General features: G+C 42.0%; 1 protein-coding gene across 1 annotated transcript in view; it reads left to right on the top strand.

Moving 5' to 3' along the window:
* The first annotated feature begins 646 nt into the window (after nt 1-646).
* The window catches only part of SLC30A10 (solute carrier family 30 member 10), a 36,553-nt gene continuing 12,763 nt past the window's right edge, over nt 647-24,436 (top strand). Inside the window, exon 1 of the mRNA XM_032591821.1 lies at nt 647-1,094. Coding sequence (XP_032447712.1) covers nt 647-1,094 — 448 coding nt within the window. The remainder of the gene's footprint in view (nt 1,095-24,436) is intronic.

The following is a 24,436-nucleotide window of genomic DNA, read 5'->3' as shown; positions in this document are numbered from 1 at the left end:
TTTCTTCCTGAAGCTAACTGGGATCATGGCTTTAGCTCCTTCGGCTTAACGGTGTTTTATCTTTTCTGAACACGAGGAATGTTTTTCTTGTCTTATTTGTGGAGAATGCTTGGAAGTAGGGTGCTTGTTATTCCAGACTAGTGGACACGACAGTAGAAAAATCACCCTAGCCTCTTTGGCTTTGACTTCTTGTAGCTCTGATCTGTGGATTAGAGACCCCTAGAATGTTCCCTGTTCCATGTGGTTAACAGAATTCATATTTTTTACCCACCAGGCAGACAAGACCCAATTGTTTATGACAAACGGCTTGACCCACCACAGTAGCTATTGCACACACCGAGGCTGGAAAGGCCAAAGCCACAGATGAACTTCTGCCCAATTCAAAGATCTGGAGGCTCCTGGCTTTTGTGCATAAACACACAATGAATGAAAGAAGCCCCTCAAGTCTGCATCGGATACCCGTGCCTTCACTTTCCGTAAGTCCCAGATCACGTGACATATCTTGCTTAATTGCCCTTTAAACTGTTTTATGGCTTTATAGCAGCCTATAAAAGGTGATTTCCAAATATGACAAGTGCTGCAAGGCTGAAGGGGAGAGTTACCCTTCCCAAGAGAGGGGTGAGGAGCTGCCCGAGAGCGGGGCGCCATGGGGCGATACTCGGGAAGAAGCTTCCGGTTAGTCCTCCTGTGCGCGGTGAGCGTCCTCCTGTTCGTGATGGAGCTGGTGATCGCCCACATAGGCAACTCCCTCTCCCTGGCCTCCGATGCCTTCGCCGTCCTCTCCCACTTTGTTTCCATGATCATCGCCTGGCTTGGCGTGAGGGCCAGCCGGATAAAACGGCACAGGAAGAGCACTTTCGGCTTTCTCCGGGCAGATGTGGTGGGAGCGTTTGGCAACTCCATTTTTGCCGTGGCTCTGATGTTCAGCATCCTGGTGGAAGCTGTCAAGAGGTATATCGATCCCCAGAAGACAGAGGAGCCACTGCTGGTTCTCAGTGCTGGAGTTATTGGTCTCTTCTTCAGTGTCCTTAACTATGTCACCTTGGACTGCTGTTACTGCACGGCACACAGGCCCCAGGGAGACACTGAAACAGGTAAATAGCTCCTTAGATGTTATAGCATCTAAGATGTGGCTGGTGCTGTCTGCAGGGGCCTCTGATGGTGCTGTTGAGACAGGCCCAGCTCGTTTGGTCGGCCTCGTGTCCATGACTTCACAAAAGATCTTTCTCAAAGGAGTTGCTTCCAGGCCAAATTTGCTGGTGAGCTGGGTGGCCACAAGCCGCTTTCATCTTGGGGGCTTTAATTTTTAGTCACCAGGAATGAAAAGTGTTCAGAGAGGTAGACAGGGAGTAAAGGTACTGAGCAGGGCCATGAAGGGAGCAATTTGAAAGAAAGTGGATGTGGCATTGAAAACAGTCTCCTTTAATTAGTGGCCAGATGCGACACAGCTGTGTTTGAATTTAAAAATAATATTTTAGAGTCCCCATAAAATATGTTTAAGAAAATACTGGGCCCTCTAACCAGCTGATATGAAGCAAAGGGTCAAACAAGTGTCTTGGCTGACAAATTCATAGGACTATATACTGGAAGAATTTACAGAAAATGGGGAGAGAAAAAATAAAGGAGATGATCTAGTGAACTTAGTTCTTTTCAAGATGGAAATATTTGTACTTATTGTATGCATCCATTCTATTTGACAAAAAGAAAAACTATTTACACATGAAACTTTTGGAAGGGCTTAAGAGTGGGTACCACTCATTGGGCTATCTGTCAAAAAATGGAGTTAAATCTTGGGAGAGAGCAGTTGACTCTAAAGCAATGAATCCAAATGATAAATCATTAGATGAAAATGTTTCTTTATTCCTACAGTAGGAATTAAACATATATATAAAGAGCTTCTTGCAGAAGAGAGAAATTTCCAGTGCTTTTTAAAAGAGTCCCATAGCACGAACAGACCAGGTTCAAATCATGGCTTTACCCCAGGGCAGCATTCGAGTTAGCTCAGCTAGCCTGTCTGCCCACAGGTAATGTGAAAGTAGGAAGCACCAAGTGAGATCCTGAGTGTTTAGCACTTAACAGGCACTTGGTAAAGAGTAACTTGTTTTTTTTAAAAATCACAATGCATGGGGCGCCTGGGCGGCTCAGTCGGTTAAACTCTCAGTTTTGGCTCAGGTCATGATCTCATGGTTTGTGAGATCAAGCCCTGTGTTGGGCTCCGTGCAGACAGTGTGGAACCTGCTTGGGAATCTCTCTCTCTCTCTCTCTCTCTCTCTCTCTGCCCTTCTCCCACTCTCTCTCATTCAAGATAAATAAACTTAGAAAAAAATCACAATGCAAGCCTTTGAATTATGTAATAATCCAGTATTATTGAATTCTAATTGCTCATCTGGATTTGAAGAAATTTTAAGATTTTCCTTATTTGATGCTGATCAGTTTTCTCTGGATTTGCATTTTTCATTTTATCCCTTCTGCCTTTGCTCCCAGTGTAAATTATGTCCACTAGGTTCAGTCTTTTATGCTATCTCTGTCTAAATTTCCCGATTAGTAGAATGTATGTTATGAGAGCACCTATGGTATGTATTAAGGATAAAAGGGAACAAAGAAGAAAATAGAACCTATATCTTTATCCAATTTAATGAATCAGTTAAAACCTTATCCTTTTAAAAAGACAATTAGTTAATTTGAGACCCTAAGCCTTGTTTACATCAGTCATCATGTAGAAATTATTACTTGAGACTCCAGATTATAAAATTCACATATCTGATGTAAGAAAAATATATTTCTTATTGCTAAGTATAATTTTAAGGCAAGGAAGTGGATTTCAAACAAATGGTTAGTTTCAGCTTTAGAAGTGTCATCATCACTAAACTTACCATTGTGTTTCAGACATATGATATATTTTAGGCAAAAATATACATACAATAAAAAAATTTTAGGCAAAAGGTTTGACTCTGACCAACGTGAGAATTGATAGACAAGTGTAATTTTATTTTTGTAAATTGAATTATTGTCATATAGGTCTTAGATTAGCTCTTGTTTGGGAAGTGCTGCTTTCTAATGTTTATGTCCATGCTAAGACAACAAAAAGAGGCTTAAGACAAATATTTCACCCTGATCATATCAGTTTCTATTGCCTAAATTCCAGAATATCTATCTTCTTTTGAAAGGTTGGATGCTATACAATATTCTACTTTATATAACTAAGTACAGTATAGGTATACACATAGAGCTAATGATTTAAGATCCACATTCTGTGTTCACTTTCTTTTGATAGCTTTTGGTATTGCATTCTTCTGGTAGAAATTTTAGAATGTGTAAACCCTCCAAGTAATTTTAGGATAGCTACTTTGTTTTGCATTTATTGAGTTATGTACTTAGCACTTTTAGTAAAACATACATTTTGGTATCTTTCCCATTACCTAAAAAAGTTTAAAGTAAACATTTGGATGAATCTCAGAAACTGACATTACCCCATTTTAATTGTCTTCCATTTCAAGGAGAAATTGATTAATCCATACACATTAATTGATACCAGGAGGTATACAATATGAGAGAACAATGACTCTTTAAATTTTTTTTTTTTTCCAACGTTTATTTATTTTTGGGACAGAGAGAGACAGAGCATGAACGGGGGAGGGGCAGAGAGAGAGGGAGACACAGAATCGGAAACAGGGTCCAGGCTCTGAGCCATCAGCCCAGAGCCCGACACGGGGCTCGAACTCACGGACCGCGAGATCGTGACCTGGCTGAAGTCGGACGCTTAACCGACTGCGCCACCCAGGCGCCCCGAGAACAATGACTCTTGACTTCAGAAGATTTGACGTCCATTTAGGATAAAGAATTTCTGTATGCCTAGAACTCTAGCTTGCAGTGCTGTGGTCCCTCCTGGGTTAGTGATCAGAGTCAGGATAATCTATCACTGCTTCTGTGGGATCTGTGGCCAGAAAGGGTCTTTACTTAGCAAGTCTTCAGTCTCTTTTGGTTCTGTGGATCTTTAACTGGTTCTGCTGGATCCGTCTGATGTGGGAATTGTATCAGTTACATCTGCTGTCTGAGGTCATAGGAAAGTAAAACATAAGATCACTAACTCTAAATATTAATAGAATAGACTGTCTAAACTGTTAAGACTTTAAAATATCCGTGAGTTTCAAAGAGTAAGAAAGGTTGGAAAATCAGACAGATGGAGCCAGAAATTAAACAATAAAACAAAACAAACAAAACAAAACAAAACAAAAAACCCTGGGAGAAAAGAATGTAGAAGATTCAGCTGAAGGACCCCGGAAACCCTGGGTCAATCCCTCGCTGGCATGAGTCCATCCCTGACATGAAAAGTGATAGGGGAGCAGGTATTTTTGGCTAAAGTAAAAGGCAAAAATGAAAAAAGTAAAAATCACAAGCATGGAAGAAAAAACAAACAAGGGGGAAAGTCTGAAATGTAGATGGTTACGTGTGTGTTTGGGGAAAGAACAAGGGGTTAAAACAACATGTAGATTCAGATCCCAAGAAATATGTGACACCAGCTTTCTTTCTCTAGACTAAGGACTAAATCTGCTGTGCTTACAGTTTTTCCTACTCCTTGTTTCCTTGATTTTCCTTGACTTTCACATTGTCTTTTATGTTTTGTTTTGTTTTTAAAAATTGAGTTTTCTTTAAAATATAACTACTGTAACTCTCTATGCACTCGCCCTATATTGAACAGATACCTTTATATACATTGGCCTTATTTTAAACCAAAGACAATTTTGTGTAGATCTGTCTGGGATATATTAGCCTTGCCATTTATATAATTTATAGGGGAACAATTTATATCTGAAATGTCTGCTTATTACTTTTATTTTATTTTATTTTTTTTTTACAAAATGCCTTTCCTTTGAATTTATTTAAATTGTTTTCGTTTTGAGTCCAAATTGTGCTCATTCTCTCTCTGTCTCTCTCCTCTTCCCCCCACCCCCCAGCCTCCTCCTCCTACCCTCCCTGTCCCTGTCCCTTTAGCCACCTTTCTGGCATTATGTTTCTCCAGCCAAATCGCTGGAGGCAGTGACAGCACAGTAATCAACCAGACACGCTGTTGTGGAAGGTTGTAACACACTGCTGATTGGTTGTTCTCACAAGCTTCTAATTTAGACTCAGTACTAGTTAAGACTCAATACCATAGCCTGATGGGAGCCTTTCACATGGACAGTCCTGTAGACCCTGAAAGCAAATCTGGTTTCCTTTCCTTGTAGAGCAAATTTGATCCAGAAACCAGCAAAATAAGCAAGGCTCTGAGAGTTTTAGGAGAGGCAAGGGGGAATCGGCTTCCTATCTCCCAGTAGCAAATACCAGGGAGTGAATAAGAGGTCAGAAACTGCACCATGGAACACAGCTTTTCAAACTGGAAAGGGAAAGTTTTCTGGGCAGAGCTTCCCTGAGTTCTCTGTCCAGTTCACAGGAATGATTGGGAGTTTACAATATTATTACATCATTTTAAGAATCATGCTTAATTCCCGAACCTGTTACTTTGCCACTTGTCCATACCTGACGCTGTTGTTTTCCAAGCACTGTGTTGGATTTTGAACAATTAACTTCCACGTGAGGGTTCAGTGGTAAGTGTACACACACACACACACACACACACACCTATTGTAGATTACAGTGTCTCTCCCATGCTAGATGCTCCTTATATTCCCTTACATCTCTTTCCATGTGTTCATGACAGCTTGGTGAGCCCCTCCTCTCTCTTTTTGCCCAATTACAGCATTCTGGGTCAGTTCTAGGGAGTGAATAAGAAAGATTAACAAAAGATTGAAAAATAGGTGCTATTTCACATTTGTGAAGTCAAATTCAACTGAAGGGGGAAAAAAAAAAAAGAAGGATAAACCAGTTCCTTGTTCTCAGCCATTTTCTTCTAACATGCAGAGGCTATTCTGATATCTGAGTTAAATGTTAATGAAAACCAAGTGTTTATTGACATCCATGGGTTGTCGGGCACTCGGGAAGTGTACAGACAATAGTCACGGCACTGTGTGGCATACATTTGGAGAGCTCCATGTCTTATGAAATAATTAGAACGTATTGCATTGATTTGCAGAATTGTATGTATTGTGACAGAATATTTGCTATTTCCATTTTACAGACAAGAAAACAGAGGTTGAGTCAGGTCCATGGTCATACAGGTAGTTCATGGTAGGGCACAAAGAAATTACAAGGTTGAGTCTAGGCCCTTAATTAAAGACCTACTCTGCTTCACCAAAACAAACAAACAAACAAAACAAAAACAAAAACAAAAAAAAAAAACACTGAAAATTTGCTCAGCAATAATCACAAAATAACATGTCAAAAAGTGCCAATTAATACACTAAAAATTGAATCCCAGTAGCTGACTGACCTCTAGAAAGATACTCAAACTTTCTAAACCTCAGTTTCTCTGTCTGTAAAGTGGGTAGTGTCTATCTTTTAAGATGTTGCAAGGATGAAATTGTATTGTGTGTGTGAACTTGTCGGCATAGTGCTTGGTGGTAGTGGATGGTACTGATTGTCCAAGGATTGAAGGGCAAAGAATGAATGAAATATTAGTAACACCCCCCTGGGGACAAGTCCCTTGCTTACTTCACAGCCATGACACAGAGCCCACCTTATCCTGGACCAACACTCATGACTGTTTGCTGTTAGTTATGCATTTGATCAATACAGACCCATCACTACTCCTGGAAAACCACACAAAACATGTATCTTACTGATGACAAGTTAGTAGCATCCTTACTAGGATGAACCAAAGGGAACACGGACCAGTCACTGGAAAACACGTGTTCTAGCACTTCTTCCCTCATGTACTGGGTCTGATAATGGAGAAGATACTTAACCATTTTGAGCTTCATCTCATGTATCATTACACCAATTTTAAAGAATCAATATGCTTTTCTTTTGTTAAGTAATACCTTCATGATGCATGATTTTTCAAAGGGTTCTTGTAAATGTTACTTTCCTCGTTTTCAGTGTTCAAAATAACACTTTGTAGAAGGGCATTGATTATATTTTTCAACTGTTAAAAATTATATTATTTTTAAATATATTTTTAATATGTTTATTTTTGAGAGAGAGAGAGAGGGAGAGAGCAAGCATGAGCTGGGGAGGGACAGAGAGAGATGGAGACACAGAATCTGAAATGGGCTCCAGGCTCTGAGCTGTCAGCACAGAGCCCAAGGCAGGACTCGAACTCACAAACTTGTGACCTGAGCCAAAGCCAGATGCTTAACCGACTGAGCCACCCAGGTGCTCCAAAAAATTATATATTTTAAACCTTTGTAATGGTATTAACATCAGACTATCACATTCATGAAAATAATGCAAGTGTAGTTCATATTTCCAAGTTGCAAATGAAGAAGCCGAGGCACCAAATGGTTTTTTTTTTGTTGTTTTTTTTTGTTTTGTTTTGTTTTGTTTTCCAAATGTTTTAATGTTAGCTCACAGTTGATGCTGGAACCAGGACTTTGCATTTCCATACCTTTATCCTGCCATAAGGTGATTTGCCTTTTAAACATTTCCCTACAGTTCTGACTAGTGAGTAATGACGTACCCATTCACCTTGCTCATAGGCCTAATTTTCCAAGAAGGTGGGGTGAGAGTAAGCTTACTCTTTTGGTTTTCTTTTGCCAGATGCTTACAGGATGTAAAGGACATATTTGTTATTTTTCTCCTTTGTCTTAGGCTTTTGACAGAGACAGTAGTCAACACAGTTTTTAGAAAACATTATGTGTAACTGTCTCTGATGACTATGACGTGCCATCATTTTTTATAAGTGGCCATAAATCTAGTGACTCCTTTTTCTTAGAATGTTTTCCAAAGTCCACATCCTGATATTTATTGTTTACCTTTGAGAAGGTATCTTGAGAGAATTTTGAGGAAAGTAATTTTTTTTAATTTTTAAAAATACTTGTTTTTGAGAGAGAGAGAGAGGATGAGAGAGAGAGAGAGCATGAGCAGGACACGGGCAAAGAGAGAGAGGGAGACACAGGAGCCGAAGCAGGCTCCAGGCTCTGAGCTTTCAGCACAGAGCCTGATGAGGGGCTTGAACCCACGAGCCGTGGGATCATGACCTGAGCCAAAGTCGGACGCCTAGCTGACTGAGCCACCCAGGCAGCCCGGAAGTAATTTTTGATGAAGCCTATCTATGCTCTTGCTCTTTATCTGCAGTGACAACACTAAAAATGTATCAACCCAAAAGACAATAGGAAAAAGATGATCCTAACTCAGACCAACGAGAACTAGAGATTTGTTCCTTATGGGGGAGCGGCACAGAAGTCAGGTTTGAAGGAGGTACTGTCTGGAGGGTCCACTTGTTTTCTGTAGGGTTCTTTACCTGAAGAAACTGCCTTGAGATTTTGTAGGACAGAGTAAGAACGGAACCAACATCCAGCTCTATAGCTGGTGACTAGAGTCAATTGAGGAGATTGGACATTATAGAGCCAATAAATAATTTCCACCTTGAGGCTTGAGCTAGGTGAGGATGAAGGAATCAAAGATGGTCAGATAGCAATAAAAAGAGTAGTCCAGTTCTTGATAAAAGCCGGATGGGAGAAGGTACCTTCAGTATCATAATAGACTTCCTAGCACTCATCTCAGTAGTAAACATACCCTTCCTCTTGCAAGCAGAGCTCAACAACTTGGGGAGCAGAGGTGGGCCCCTACACACAGAGAATGTACATTCTCTGAAGGCAAACAGTTGGAAGGGTAAAGCCCAGGAGGGGCTGGGCCAGGCTTCTTCCATTCTTTCAACTAAACCTACCACTGAGAGAAGAACTTCCCACTCTAGGAGTGACTTCTTACCTGAAAGTTGGAGAGGGAATGAAGGGGGTCAGACAGAGACCACCCGAGAGTGTCTCTCATGGAAACATGAGACAAGAGGAATGGAGGTCTCCCCCTGCTCTCAGCTGCTATGTGTTCTCTTCACTCATGACTCTCCTTGAAGGACTAGATGAAGAGGTTTGTGTGGCCCACGTTCTTAAGCTGTGTGCTCCCAATTCCAACCATGTTTTCTTTGGGTATTCTTCTTGGGACAAAGGCTTGGCAATTTTGATCCCACCTGCCCCCAATGACTGAAGCGGATTAGAAGAATAAGCATATTAGTGAAATCAACTCTGAGCCTCCACGGGTGTTCAGAAATTACATTGTGACATGAGATTATAGCATCGAGATATTTTAAGAATTCAATGTCAACAATGTAAAAATGCCCCCAATTTAAACATGATTCTCCTCACAATATCAAATTATGAGAGAAAAATTAAAATTCCAAATTAGGTATGTTTGACCTTCTGAGTTACTATTCAGAGAAATCAAAGCTTGTGATTATTAATTTAAAGGACAGACCAAAGGCAAGTCAAAATGCAACCATAATTGGGGCGCTTGGGTGGCTCAGTTGGTTGAGCGTCTGACTTCGGCTCAGGTCATGATCACATGGTTCGTGGGTTTGAGCCCTGTGTCGGGCTCTGTGCTGACAGCTCAGAGCCTGGAGCCTGCTTCGGATTCTGTGTCTCCCTCTCTCGCTGCCGCTCCCCCGTTCATGCTCTCTCTCTCTCTCTCAAAAATAAACATTAAAAAAAAATTTAAAAAAAAAATGAAACCATAAAACCCCGAATCTTCTTCACTTTGAGCTCAGTCTCTGTTTGAGTGTAGTCCTGCCTGGTAGACACAGGGCTCCTCCAGTAGTTTTAGCCTGAATTGTTTTCCACTGGGATGGATGTCATTCCTTCAGGACATCCAAGTTGGGTAAGTTTGGCACCAAGACTTCCATGTGCTCCACCTTTTAAAGGTCTCCATCGTTGGTTTTCTTCAGTTTTGCTACAATATTTCCCTATGTGAATTTCTTTTTATTTATCCCACCTGAGAATCACTGTGCTTCCCAAATCTAAGCATTTTAATCTCTTATACATTCAGATACCATCTCTTCTAGTTTTGTCCCTCCCCTGTTCCTTCTATTTTCTCCTTCTGCGACACTAATTACGTAATATCAGATCTTCTTACTCTGTCCTCCGTTATTTTGTATACGCTTTGTCATATTTCCCACTTCTTCTTGTTCTGTGTTGTATTCTTAGATTCTAGGTAATTCTTAAGATTTGTCTTCACTTTTTCTGAAACTGATACTGGTACAACATGTGTGTGTGCTTCTTTGCCATTTTGCCACATGTGTAGATTTGTGTGACCGCCAAAATCAAGATACAGAACGATTACATCACCATGAAGATACCCTTCTTGCCTTTTATTTTATTTTATTTTATTTTATTTTATTTTATTTTTTATTCCTACTCTGAGTCCCTATCTAGGCCCTCAAAACCACTAATCTGTTTTCCATTTTCATAATATTATAATTTCAAAAATGTTATGTAAATAGAATCATACATACGTGACCTTTAAAATTGGCTTTTTTCTTTCAGGATAATGCCCTTAAGATCATCCAAGTTGTGCATATCAGTAGTTGGTTTCTTTGTATTGCTGAGTAGTATTCCATGGCATGGATGTAGTTGGAATTTTTTTAAGCCATTCTGCCAATTTTATGCCTTGTAATTGTTATATCTATACCATTTATGTTCAATGCAATTATTAGAGGTTAGGGCTTAACCATTTCATCTTTATTTTCTGTTTGTTCTTTCTGTCTTTCATTTCTGTTTTCCTTTTCCTATCTTCCTTAAACATTTTTTAGAACTCAATTTTGATTTTCCTGTTGTTTTGAGTTTTTGAGGGCATCTTGGCATAGCTTTGTTTGTGGTTACATTACACATATCTAATGCTTGTCATTACATTACACATACCTAATTAATCACAGTGTGTCAGTACTGGTGTCAGCATTTTACCAGTTTGAGTGAAGTGTAGAAACCTAACCTCTCTTTATCATCCCCCATTTATAATTGATATAGTTACTCTAGTTCCTGAGACCTTGTTCACTTTTTTTTTTTTTAGGAGTGAATAGAATTTTAATCCATGACTTATTTTGAAAACATTTATTTTCTTTGCTTTTTTAGTTTTTTGAGTGGTTTTCAGTCTCCTCTTTTTGAGGAGTCCCCATCTCTGTTGTGTGGCCAGTATTTACATTCAGCTTCTCTTCTGAGCTGTTTGAGACTTGCATTATTTTTGTTAGCCATGGCATTCACACCATTGTCATCACACTTTAATTCCACATTTTCATCCAGTAGGTGGCCAAACTCTTCAGCAGATGCAAACAGACAGGAGTCATTGAGATTTGTCTTTTGTTTTTTTGGTCTATTACCCATTCGTTATAAAGGATACAATGTAGGAACAGCCAAAGAGAAGAAATGCCCAGGGCAAAGTATGGGGGAAAGTGTGCAGAACTTCCATGCCCTCTTGGGGTGCACCATTTTGCCAGCATCTTGATGTGTTCACCAACCCAGAAGCTCCTGTTCAGTTTCCCCCTACTTTCTCTCTGTTGTAGGGTAATTGCTGTTATTCTGTCTTCAAGTTTGCTGAGTTTTTCCTTTGTCTTTTCCACTCTGCTGTCAAGCCCATCCACTGAATTTTTAATTTTGGTTATTGTATTTTTCTTTTTCTTTTTCATTTTTTTATGTTTACTTATTTATTTTGAGAGAGAGAGAGGGGGAGAGAGAGAGAGAGAGAGAGAGAGAGAGAGAGCATGAGCAGGGAGGAGGCAGAGAGAGAGGGAGAGAGCAGATCCGAAGCAAGCTCCATGCTGTCAGCACAGATCCTGACATGGGGCCGAATCGCTTGAGCCATGAGATCATGACTGGAGTTGAAATCAAGAATTGGATGCTTAACTGACTGAGCCACCTAGGCGCCCCTGGTTATTGTATTTTTCAGTTTTAAAATTTCCTTTTAGTTCTTTATTTGTTGAGACTCCTCCCCCCCATTTATTTCAAGTATATTTGTAATTGCTTGTTGAAGTATTTTTATGATGGCTACTTTAAAATCCTTGTCAGCTCATACTAACATCTGTGTTATCCAAGCATTGGTATTATTTTTCATTCAAGCACAAATTTCCCTGGTGTTGGTATAATGAAATATTCTCAGTTGAGTCCTGAACATTGGGGTAGTAGGAGACTGTGGATCTTATTTAAAATTTCTGTTTGTGGGGCGCCTGGGTGGCTCAGTCGGTTGAGCTGTCTGACTTCGGCTCAGGTCGTGATCTTGTGGTTGACGAGTTTGAGCCCTGTGTTGGGCTCTGTGCTGACAGCTCAGAGCCTGGAGCCTGCTTCGGATTCTGTGTGTGTCTCTCTCTGCCTCTCCTCAGCTCATGCTCTGTTTCTCTCTGTCTCAAAAGCAAACAGTAAAAAAATAAATAAAATTTCTGTTTGAGCAGTCCTCTGACACTGTGCTGGTAGAAGAAGGGGTTTGTCATTATAAGATGGGAATAGAAATCCACATTCCCACATGGCCTCTGTTGACACTGGGCAGGGGTGAGAGTCCAGGATCACCATTAGACTTTGACTGATAACACTCTGGCTGGGAGGAGAAGGGCACCTTCTACTGAGTTCTTAATTTTAGCTATTTTTCATTTATAGTGCTTTTATCTTTACTCGCATTTTCCATATCTTCCTTTATTCTTGTGTATTAAATATACTTGGTTTATATTCTGTATCTGATATTTCAACATTGGCAACTTTTACATGTCTGATTTTCCTGTTTATTATTTTTGCTGCTTCTCTCAAGGTGGCTTCCTTTCTTGTGTTTTAAGTGTTTCATTATTTTTTAGTGTGAACTCACTCATGTTCAATGGAACTTTCTCTGAGGGAGTTCTTTGAGGAATAGATGATGTACATTCTTCCACACAAATATGCATTTGTTTCTGTCGGGTGCCTAAGGGTATTACCAACTTGAGAGAACATAAAAAATTCTTTGCTTGAGATATTGTTATCAACATAGGTAATGTAAACTCAGACTGCATTCTCACATGAAGGCCACAGTGTGGTTTCCACTTTTCCTCTTCACCCATAACCAAGTCTGAAACATGCCCTTTCTTTGTTGTCTTCTTTGCAAGGGGTGAGTTTTTATTTGTCTGATGGTTTTGTTTCATTTCAACCTTTCACCAAGTGATTGATCTTTGAGGGGATCTCTGATCGAACTCTCCCATTTGCATGGATGTAAGTTCTGTCTCTTATGCCATCTGTGTCTATATGGCTATTAAAATCACTTGTTCTTATCAGAAAGATATCTTTAAGTAAGATTCTGGCTTCAACTCTTCTGGTTGGATTTTGGTTTTTACTACATTTTTGGCCTCTGAGTATTTTCTTAATTTCCTGCCACACTTTTTGAAGAGTTCAAAGAAGTCTGACAGAACTACATAATGGAACTACAGAACCCAAACCTAGAGCCCTTAATATAGATAGATTCAGGTTCTCAGAACTCAACACTTAGGATAAACCAGGCCCTTATTACCACGTAAGGACCATAGCAGAGACTCAAGGCTGTCAGATGAAAGGACGGCAGACAGAGGGCGCCCTCCTGTTTTCTGTGTCTCCACGATGCCGAAGAGATGGTGCCAGACTGGCCTGCATACTTAACTCCACTAATAGAGACCTCACAACAAGAGGTTAATTATGTACTAAAATTTCCATATCTGGTAAACACACTGCATCCTTTCCCAGAGAGTGACATTTAAAATATCAGAGTTTAGAAATTTGCAGCAATGACATCCTAGGCTCCATAGTTTATTTGTGGCACTTTTTCTTCCTAATCCGTGTGTGTGTGTGTGTGTAAGAGAGAGAGAGACAGAGAGGGGAGGGAGGAAGAGAGGAATGGAGGAAGGGAGGGAGGGAGGGAGGAAGGAAGGAAGGAAGAAAGAAAGAGAAAGAAAGAAAGAAAGAAAGAAAGAAAGAAAGAAAGAAAGAAAGAAAGGAAGGGAAGAAGGAAGGGTGGGAAGAAGATTTTGAATTCCATTTCCATCTTGACCTCCTGTTTCTGGCTCTGTTTACACTCAGTCTCCTGTGAGTGGGCTTTTTCCCATCCTGTACCTCAGGGACCATCACCGCTGCCTCTAGCTTCAGAACCACTTAGACCTGCGACTCCTGCTCCCTGAGGAAGCTTCTCCCACATTCCACATGTGATTCAGCCTGAGTGTCAGTCTTAGCGGGTCTCTGAGCTGAAGCTATTTTGAAGGTTTGAAGATCGACCCATTGCTCCAGCTCCTACTTATGCTCTTGCAGATACTGTCTTTCCACAGCTGTGGGATGTTTCAGGCCTTGAGTGGCATATCATCCCGCTGAATCTTCTGTTCTGAAGTTTGGGAGGTGCTTCTGGGGTTTTGCTTCCTTTTTGTGTTCTTTCCTCAGAAAGGCTCAGTTGAGTTGTCAGTGATGAAATGGTTTAATCAATTGCTTAAAATTGTTCCCTTTCCTTCTCTACCACATGTGAGGCTGGCATTTTTGTTGACCTTTTTTCTTTTTACTTTGCCATTGTTTTGGGGGTCAGGCATTTGTTTTTCCCACATAGATTTTTTTTTTTTTCTTAGCACAGTGAGAAAGTGAAGTCACTGTTTTCTGGGTCTGCCAAAAGCAACTGTTGTCCAAATAAATCTTGTCAACTCTCACCTCTCTGAGTTGGATCACCTCATTTGAAAAGCATTTTCCACTTAAACAAAAAATGTAACCCAGACCTGGGTCAAACTATCACATCTTCCCTCAGTCCCCTTCAGTGTGTCTCATCCTCCGTGTGCCTGTCCTGGAGTCCTAACTGTCTATCTCTTGACCTGTTCCCACAGGACACAAGCAAACCCTTGCATCCACAGTAACCGTTTTGATTTGAAGCTCATCTAACAATGCCTTAAATATTCTATTCTAATCTTCCTAGGCTTCTCCTCTCAAATAGTTCCGAATTTTGTGGAAGCTTTGTAAGTCTGTGCCAATCTTTACCCAGTGGGTCCTTGTTCTTGTTGCTGTGTAATGAACCACCACAAATTTAGTGGCATACAATAACAATCATTTTATGATATTTGGGATTCTGTGGCCTGGCACTTGGAAAGGAGCCAGTGGGAACAGCCTTTCTGCCTCATGATGTCTGGGGCCTCAGCTGGGAAGACTACGAAGTGAGGTAGTGATTTGGTGGCAGGTGGTGGCACCATCATCTGTCTGGCTCGTGGGCTGGAAGGTCTCAATGTCTTGGCTTCCTCGCACTGGGGTGGCCTCAGGACATTGTATGTGGCATCTCAGGGTCTCAAACATGAGTGTCCCATGAAACAAGGTAGACGCTTCAATGCCTTTTCTGGTCCAACCTCAGATTCTATAGATTACGTGCAAGTGATAACATAGAAGGAGGTCAAGCCCATGGACCCACTTCTGATGGAAGGAGCATCAAGGTCACCCTGTGGGAAAACATGTAGACTAGAAGATATGGTTGGGCCCATCTTTGGAAGGAGCAACCTGCACAGACTGCCCTCAGCTCAACAGTTCATATCACTTCCCATGTACAAAATCCACTCCCCAGGACCCCTGAAGTCTCATCTCATGGGGCATCAGCTTCAGGCCCTGGCTCCTTCCATCTTACTCAAGGCCCGAGTGAATGGGGTTCCTCGGGTGAAGTTCCTTGAGTGTCTTCCCCTCCATCTGAAAATCTGTGAACTAGAGATACAAAAGACCTGTTCTCCACACACCCAGCACACAATGGGGGTGGGTGAGGAATATCACATAGATCCTATATTCCCCAGTTGCTTTTATTTCAGACAGTATTGACAGCTTTAAGAGGAGGACTTTTAATAGTTCCCTGGATCTGGTTCTCTCTGGTGGTGATGGAAGCATTCCAGAGCCCAGTCAGCTGTCTGAAATCTTGCCTTTCTGCTTCTGAACTGAAGGATTTCTTTGGGAACCAAAGAACCTGATCTGATCTAATCCCCTCTTTAAGAATATTTAAAGAACCCCAGTCGGATCTGATCTAATCCCCTCTTTAAGAATATTTAGATATGTGTGCATTTCCCTTTCTTTTTTGCATCTATCTCACTTCAGGAAAACTCCCTTCCTCTGGTGCAGCCTTATTGTTTGTGAGAGCAAACTATGCTCTCCCTCTCACTCACTGTACATTAAGTCTGAAGCATAGAGTAAAACCAGTCTTGAAAACTCATGCTCACGAGGACCTGTTAAAACAGCCCTGCAGCTATAACAACAGCCATTTTTTTTTCTGTAGGCAATAGGCTCCTGTGATTGCCACGGTCAAATGCTGTCAGGCTCACACTTACTGGAGCCTTAAAACCTTACAGCGCCCGCTCTGTCCCTCCAGACGCTTCAGTCACCCTGTGTTACTTTGGCCTGTACATTCTTAGCTTAATCCTTCTCCAGGCTCCTCCCCACTCACCAGTATGTTAAGGCTTTAGGGAGTAATAAATAATACCCCTTTCTTATTCTCCTAGGTTTGGAGACCATTGTTACGTAAGATATAGGTGACAATTGAGCATAATACCAACTTTATTAGAGGTATGGCTTTGGCTTTGACTCTGGCTTTGATGTATAGCAGCAAAAGGCTTAATAGTTCATCCCAGAACTAAACTCACCCACCCCATCCCAGACCTCCCTCCACGGGGCAGAGCCTGTCCCAGGCAGTTTCCTTCCTGGACCTGCAGACCAGGATTGCAGGTCTCTGCGGGAAGGCGAATCTGAAAAAGAAAGGCCAGAAAAGGTCAGCCAAGCATGCTCCAGTCTTTCTCCCACACTTAGCAATCCGGAGTAGTTACCCTGCTTCCAAGAAAAGCTGGGCAAGCGACAGAAGGAGACCAGGAGTGTTACTCCTGTAGAGGTGCCTCTGTGGAGATGCAAAGCTTGGGGAATGGAGAGTCTCCTTAACACAAGAAGCTGTGAGCTCCAGTGTGAACCATGTTCCTTCATTCGTGCTCTTCCTTCCTCCCTCCCTTTTTCTTTTATTATTTAATCTATTCTTTATTTTATTTCCTGTCATCCTGTGGGCCACAGACGGAGTGGATACCAGGGGAGACCCCCTGAAGAAGTGGCTTTTGAGGCTTAAGGCATGAGGAGGAGAAGGGCAGAGACTGTTCTAGGAGGTGGGAATAGCATGAGCCAAGTCCTGGAGAATGGACTGGGCGAGATAACCAAAGGAATGAGCATAGACAGACAGGATTAGTGAGCCTAAGACTGAATCCTGGGACACACCAACATTTAGAGACTTAGAGGAGGAGGAGGAACTACCCATGAGATAGAAGGGAATCCAGGAGGCTGCATTGTTGAGCCATCAAATGGAGAAAGTCTTCAAAAAGGAAAGCAAGGTCTTCAGTAACAATTGGTGCAGAGAATTCCAAGAGAGGAGCACAGAAAACCAGTGGATTCAGGCATGAGAAAGTCGTGAGTCAGGCTTTCACAAAGCCTTTCCAGTGGTGTCATGGAGATGGAGGTGGCATTGCATGGGTGACAGAGAGAATGGAATTTGAGGAAGTAAAGACTGTGACAGTGTTTTCAGTTTTTCCTTTGGAGAGAACAGAAAAATGGAGTGGGAATAATTTCCAACATTGGGGAGGAATCCTATTTAGTCTGCCATTTATTTATTTGTTTAAACATGTTTACTTACTTAGAGAGAGAGAGAAGGAGAGAGAGAACGAGTGGGGGGGGGCAGAAGGAGAGGGAGAGAGAATCCCAAGCTCTGTCAGCGCAGAGCCCAGCATGGGGGAGACATGATTATTAGGGGCTCTGAGTCACCTCCTCACTGCTTAGTAACCAGTCAAGAAAAGGAACCTCTCTCTCTCTCTCTCTCTCTCTCTCTCTCTCTGTCTCTGATATATTTTGAAAACCTCAAGAGAAGAACTGTGGTCCGTCCACCTTGGATCAAGCGCCCATCCTTTGAATCACGCATGGTGGCCAGGGAATGAGGAACTATGTTTGGCTCAGCCTCGGTTATATGCCTATGTCTGTGTCCAAGAGGACAGAACTTCTTACCAGAAGGAAGCGGTGGGGGGGTGGGGGGGGGTGGGATCAGGCAACCTAAAACCTTGGCTGACCCTTGTACATTACTGGTGGTTACAGATAACAGTACTCGCTTTCTAGAACTCATGGTGATTGTGGCTCCACAATTGTAACAACAGCTATGCCTTCTCTTTGTCTTCATGTTTGTATCTTCATTGTCTTATTTGATGTTCAAAACATCTACATGCCCTAAGTAGTATGAGGTTCTTATTTGCATTTGGCAGATTAGGAAACTAAGGCTCAGGAGTTTAGTGGCTGACTAAGTTGTACGGTAATTTAGTGTCAGAGGTCAAGAATCTTAGTTCTCCTCCAGACCTCATTGTAATATTTAACATAGCTTCTGATTTTTTGATAGTCATAAAGTTATGTCTCTCCATCATGCTGATTCTCTCTGACCTTCTGCCACATAATAAGAGATGATAGAACCATGATGGACAAAGAAGTGTAGTAATAATGATAGCTGCGAACTTTGGAATTTTAGGTTTATGAAACATTTTGTTTTGAATATGTTTATAGTCTTAAAATATTTTATTTAATCATATTAAATGAATTTTACATTCATAATACCTTTTATTAATCCATAGCTAATTAGGTGTAAGCTAGATGGATTATTGGAACCAAAGGGAAATAGACGATCTTATAAAAAATAGTAATCTAAATAACTGGGAAGGGGGCTCCACGTTGGCACCTGTCAGAAGTCAACAGTAGTCCTGGGAATGATGACAGCCAGAAGGTAAGGAAAGGATCCGCTCTTTGTCAGCTGTCTACCATGAGAGCATCATGCAGTGTCTCCTCTATGCTATCTCCTTTTAATTCTCACAGACACTGTGTGAGAGGACATCTCTACCTCCAGATTATAGAGGAGAACATAGACCTCAGAAAAGTTAGGTGACTTGCCCAGTTGCCAACAACTGATGGAGCCAAGATTGTATCCCAGGTTTGAGTGGCTCCAAAACCCACACCTCTCCACTACAGAACCCTGAATATTGGACCACCCCGTTTGGCAGATAAAGGCGAAGGTATTATTTATAGGTTTTATTTAAACCCCCACAATTATTCCAATGACTTCTCGGGCAAATGGAGTTTCTCATTTTCACGTACAGTAGTCATGTGGGATATGGTTCTCAGACCCCCAGTGGATACCTGAAACCACAGATAGTCCCGAATCCTATGTCAACTGTGTTTTTTCCTCTACATACGTATCTGTGGTAAAGTGTAATTTATAAATTAGGCACCGTAAGAGATAAACAATAATAACTAATAATAAAATAGATTATAGAAATGAACTGTAATAAAAATTATGTGAATGTGGTCTCTTTCTCTCTCAAAATATCTCACTGTACTGTACTCTCTCTTCTTGTGATGATGTGAGATGATAAAATGCCTGGGTGGTGAGATGAAGGCAGGTAAATGACGTAGGCATCAAGACGTAGTGGCAGGCTGCCATTGACCTTCGCGTCAGGAGGATCACCTCCCAGAGCACAGCTGACCGCAGGTGACCAAGTCTGTAGAAAGTGGAATGACTATGGTCTAAAAGTTAAGGTGAATCTAGCAGTGAAGAAGTCTGTGTGTGTGAGAATATTTCAGATGGAATTAAATAACACACGTAAAGGCTTTCCGTAAATTATTAAGTGACAGCGGATGTAACTTAGAGCTAAAACTATTACTGGGTTTGGAATCAACATCGAGGGAGAGTTTCTCCCTGTTTCTTGCAACTTTGAGGGCTTTTTTGGTTTTGCTTCCATTTGAATTGAAAAAAAAATTTTTTTCCTCGTGTTCATCAAGTAGAAGGAATCACACCCAAATACTGTCAGTGAGTGATGAGTTTTGGATGATGTGCTTCTTGAATCCCCAGTTCTGCCTCTGATCCTTTTCCCTTCGTCCCGATAGCCAGATCCCCTTTCTTGTGATTGTTCTTACTTCCCTTCCCTTCCCTCTTCAAACCTCACGCACAGCACGTCCCCACGAGTACCCGGGTGAGCCCTTGAGATCTGCAGATGGTAGGAAGCACAGAGACCAGAGCCGCTGTGCCCACAAAGACAAGCCGACCCCAACCACCATGGCATTGTTCCGGCCAAATGTGTCAAACAGCTCAACCCCATCATCCCTGGGATATAGAAATCAAAGTCATTCGTTTATACCCGTGCACTCAACAGTTGGTAACTTGGGTTCTTACACTAGGTCTTAGTCCATTTGGGCTGCTACCAAAATACCACAGACTGGGTAGTTCACAACAAACGGAAATTTATTTCTCACCTTTGTGGAGGATGAAAGTCCGGAATTAGGATACCAGTACGGTCAGGTGTGGGCTCTTTCCTGGGTTCATAGCCAGAGCATTTTTGCTGTGTCTGCATATGGCAGAAGGCGCTAGAAAGCTCTGTTGGGTCTCTTTTATAAGAGCACAAATCCCATTCTTGAGGTTTCCACCTTACAACCTAATCATTTCTCAAATGCCCCACCTCCTAATACCATCATCTCTGGGGTTTAGGATTTCAACATAAGAATTTGGGGTGGGAGCACAAACATTTGGACCATGGCACTCCCCTTCCAGCTGTAGGAACTCAAAAATAGTTTATCTTATATCTGCATAAGTTTCACTGCTCCTTAGATTAAGTTGCAAACCATTCCTTAAACACATTTTTCTCTAAAAGTAACTCTGTGTGGATCCTTTGGAGAAAGGAAATGTTTCTCCCTCCCTACACTTGGATTTACAAATCAAAGTGGTAGTTATTTTTTATTAACACTTATTGAGTGAGCCTTTCTTATGAACTAGGCACTGCACTAAGCAATTGAGATGTTTGGTCACTTAAGCCTCATGGCAACCCCGTGAGATGCATACTATTATTACCCTTAGTTCACACACAAGGAAAGGGGAGGTTGTCAGGAACTTGCCCCGGGTCACCCGAGTGAGCATCAGAGCTGGGATTTGGTTCCAAGTCTGACTCCAAAGGTCAAGTCATAACTGCGATGCTACTCTCTCTTTCAAGCTTTCTTAAAGTGAATACAAACTTAAAATTATCTAGAGCTTGTTTGTTCGTTCAATAAGCAGGTTGTATCATTGATGTTATGGTGGGGCTTGCATTCTTACCACTTCCGGGCCCAGTGCTAGGAGCAGACACATCACTCTGCTGCAAGAAAGCGGCATTTTGGAGAGACCACGGCTGGCTGATGGGCATGCTCCAGAGTCACGTTGGAGCTGCCCTTTCCGAGTGGGCCACAGCTCATGGTGCTGCCGAGAATCCCTCCCCGAACGGCCCCGGGCACAGTGGAGCTGACCACTCACCTACTTGTTACCTCTTTCACACCGCATGCCTCTATCATCAAAAACAATGTGGTCACCTCAAGTACAGAATCTCGTAAATGGAATTGTATTCTAAGACACTTCGAGAGACATAATGTACATTATGCAAAATGTGCATTTTGGGGTATAAAATTATCTGTGTCACGAAGTGCTACAATTATACATGTTATATAAATTTGCCAACAAGGAGCTGATGTGTACACAAGATCTCTCAGCTGCCTGGAGAAGTAATTTCCTTTTTTTTTTTTTTTTTTGAGAGAGAGTGCCAGTTGGGGAGAGACGGAGAGAGAGAGAGAGAGAGAGAGAGAGAGAGAGAGAGAGAGAGAGAATCTCAAGCAGGCTCCATGCCCAGGGCTCCATCTCATGACCCTGGGGTCATGACCTGGGGCAAAATCAAAATCTAGTCGGACACTCGATGGACTGAGCTACCCAGGTGCCTCCCACCCCTTTTTGTTTTGTTTGAGAGACAGAGGCAATTTTCTTCTGGGAAGTCATCACGATATATCATGCTCTGCGGGTTTGGAGCTGGGCTAAGCGTGAGGAGCATCCAGCTTCTGATGATGTATTTCAAATCTGGAGGCAGGAGCAAGGGGGCAAAGGAGCTACCTCTTTTATGAGAGTAGAGTTTGGTGCCTCGGACCAGACGTCCGTTCTCCTCCTCGAAACTAGCGTCATCTCGTCAACTAGAAAAAAAAATGAAAACGGGCTCCTGGGTGGCTCAGTCGGTTAAGCGTCCAAGTTTGGCTCAGGGCGCGAACTCGAGGTTTGTGAGTTTGAGCCCCGCGTCGGGCCCTGTGCTGACAGCTCAGAGCCTGGAGTGTGCTCCGGATTCTGTGTTTCCCTCTCTCTGCCCCTCCTCTGCTCATATTCTGTCTCTCTCTGTGTCAAAAATAAATAAACATTAAAAAAAATTCAAAGAAAAAAAGAAAAAAACGAAAACAAAAACAGCTGCTTTTTCAATTTCCTGAAAAGTTTGTTAATTTCTGAGTCAATACCAGCGTAGGAAGAACGTTTAGTGTTACAATCTCTGACTTTGTAAATTGTAGTGCATCAAGTTCTATGCCAATAAAAGTAAAACTTAAAAAGAACAAAAGGAGTGTGGAAAATTATCAAATCAGGATAATATGGGGGTGAAGACTGTAAGCCCTAGAGTCTGATGCCTAGATCAGATCTCCATTCTATCAGTTACATATTGTGTGATCTTGGACAAGTGACTTAAAATCTCTGGGTTCTGGGTTCTTCACCAATAAAATAAGTGCTTATGTGATGAGTCAGTTGTGAGGATGAAGTGAGGTAGTGCCTATAAAGTGCTCAGCACAGGGCCGGACAGTCAAAGCCCATTAAACAAACCTTTCGAAACCTCATCATATACAGGAAAGTGTAAGACACAGCCTAAATTTTTGTCAGTTAACTTAGATTATATATATTCTCCCTGTATATAAACTGTATCTATCTGTCTACCCATCTATCTACCTACCTACCTACCTACCTATCCATCCATCTAATCATAGTTAGCTAGTCAAAACATTTTTCATAAGTGCATTTTATTGCCACCCTCAGCCTGTCTCGAAGGCCCAGCCCTGGGCAGGGGCCCTCAGACACAGCTTTCCAAGGCCAAGGCTTCCTCAGTTGCCTGTTGGCTTTCTAGTTCCATCAACTGACCTCCTGGGGCAGCGACATGATTCTTCTTATCTGCCTTCAGTTAGGAGAACGACTGGGTAACAGGCACAAGTGATATATTTCTGCTGACCTCGGGTTTTTCTTTCAGTTGTGAATGACAAATGCAATCAGCAGGGACTGTGGGAGAACTGTCAAGGGATTTGCACAAGGCTTCCGTCTTGTTCTGACTGCTTTGCTTGCTGTCCCGCCTTATGGGTGTCAAAGGCTTTATAGTTTGAAGACAGTATAAGCCAGAAACTGGGATATCTTTCTTCGTATCAGAGTAAGACATCTGTAGTTCAACAGTCTGCTACACGTCTGCCGTGATGCTAATGTCAATACTAGCATGCTAACGATGAAACGTGGCCCCCTGAACCACTTTGCCCTTCCGTCCTCCTCCTGCCCAGTCTCCTCCCCCTCATGCCACACCTTCTTTTTCTTCCTGTTGTTTTTTTCTTTTTAATAAGCAGCTAGCAATTTATGGAGTGCTTACTCTGTGCCAGGCACTGTTATAATCACTTTATACTTATTAACCCATTTAATCCTCGCAAACATATGAGAAGACCCTATTATTATTCCCTTTTTACAGTAGTGAAAACCAGCCCAAACAATTAAGGATCTTGTCCAAGGCCAGACAGCTTCAAAACTTTCATCAACCTATCTGTGTCTCTTTGCTTCTTTTAAATTATTGACCATTTTAATACTAATTTTTAGAGATACTTTAAATGATCAGTTTCCTCAAGTTCTCAGCATAGGGATATTTTCCTGGAGGCGGGGAGGGAATGCTTAATGGGAGTCTTGAGTTTGGGGGCTCATCTTGTGTAAGGTGGCACCCTCGGATCAAGGATGCTTGTTAGAAACCCTTAGAGAATGTTAAAAGACAAGATCATGTTTCATAAGGCTAAGGCAATGACTGGGGCTAGAATCAGAGCGTGCTGCTAAATGGACACATTTCTTTCCAAGCCCAAACCAGATGTGTTTCAGGAATGGTTAAAGTTCAGGGGTTAGGAACAGGAGAGGGGGAATAGAGATCACCAGACTTCACATTCAGATCCTTTTGGGAATGAGAAAAGAACATAAAAACAAACCAAGAAAGAAAATCGTGGGCTCTCCCACCACCCCTCTCTGAACACCCAACAGCAAACACCCTTCGTCAAGGATTCTGGTGCTCGGCCTCTCCCAGAGTCCTGGGGACAGCTCTCTTCTGGATAACTTTTACTTGGAACTGAGCCTGTGGTCAACAGGAAAGGCTTTATTTGGAATAAACCTTCATGGAGGGCAGGCGATTGAACTTTGAGTACCAGGTCATTCTCTGAGGGACACATGGGGGGTGAGTAGAATATTCTCTGCAATGGAAAATGAGGCAAGTACACAGAGGAGGCCTGGCCTCGCTTCTTCGGTGGTCAAGGGACTTGTGCCCACCAGGGGGAAAGCGCATTTCTGAGCGCTGTAGGGTGCCATGCTTGTTTGTTTGTTTTTTTAAATTCCCTTCCTCTGCAGCCCGGCTTTAATTCTCTGCCTCTAACTTAACGTATTCTCCAGTTTCTTTTGTTTTCTCCTGGATCCTCAAGACTTTTTT

The sequence above is a fragment of the Lynx canadensis genome, chromosome F1 (genome assembly GCF_007474595.2).
Source record: "Lynx canadensis isolate LIC74 chromosome F1, mLynCan4.pri.v2, whole genome shotgun sequence".
Taxonomy (NCBI): Eukaryota; Metazoa; Chordata; class Mammalia; order Carnivora; family Felidae; genus Lynx; species Lynx canadensis.
The sequence above is the reverse complement of the archived record's forward strand: the minus strand, read 5'-3'. Positions and strand labels throughout refer to the sequence as shown.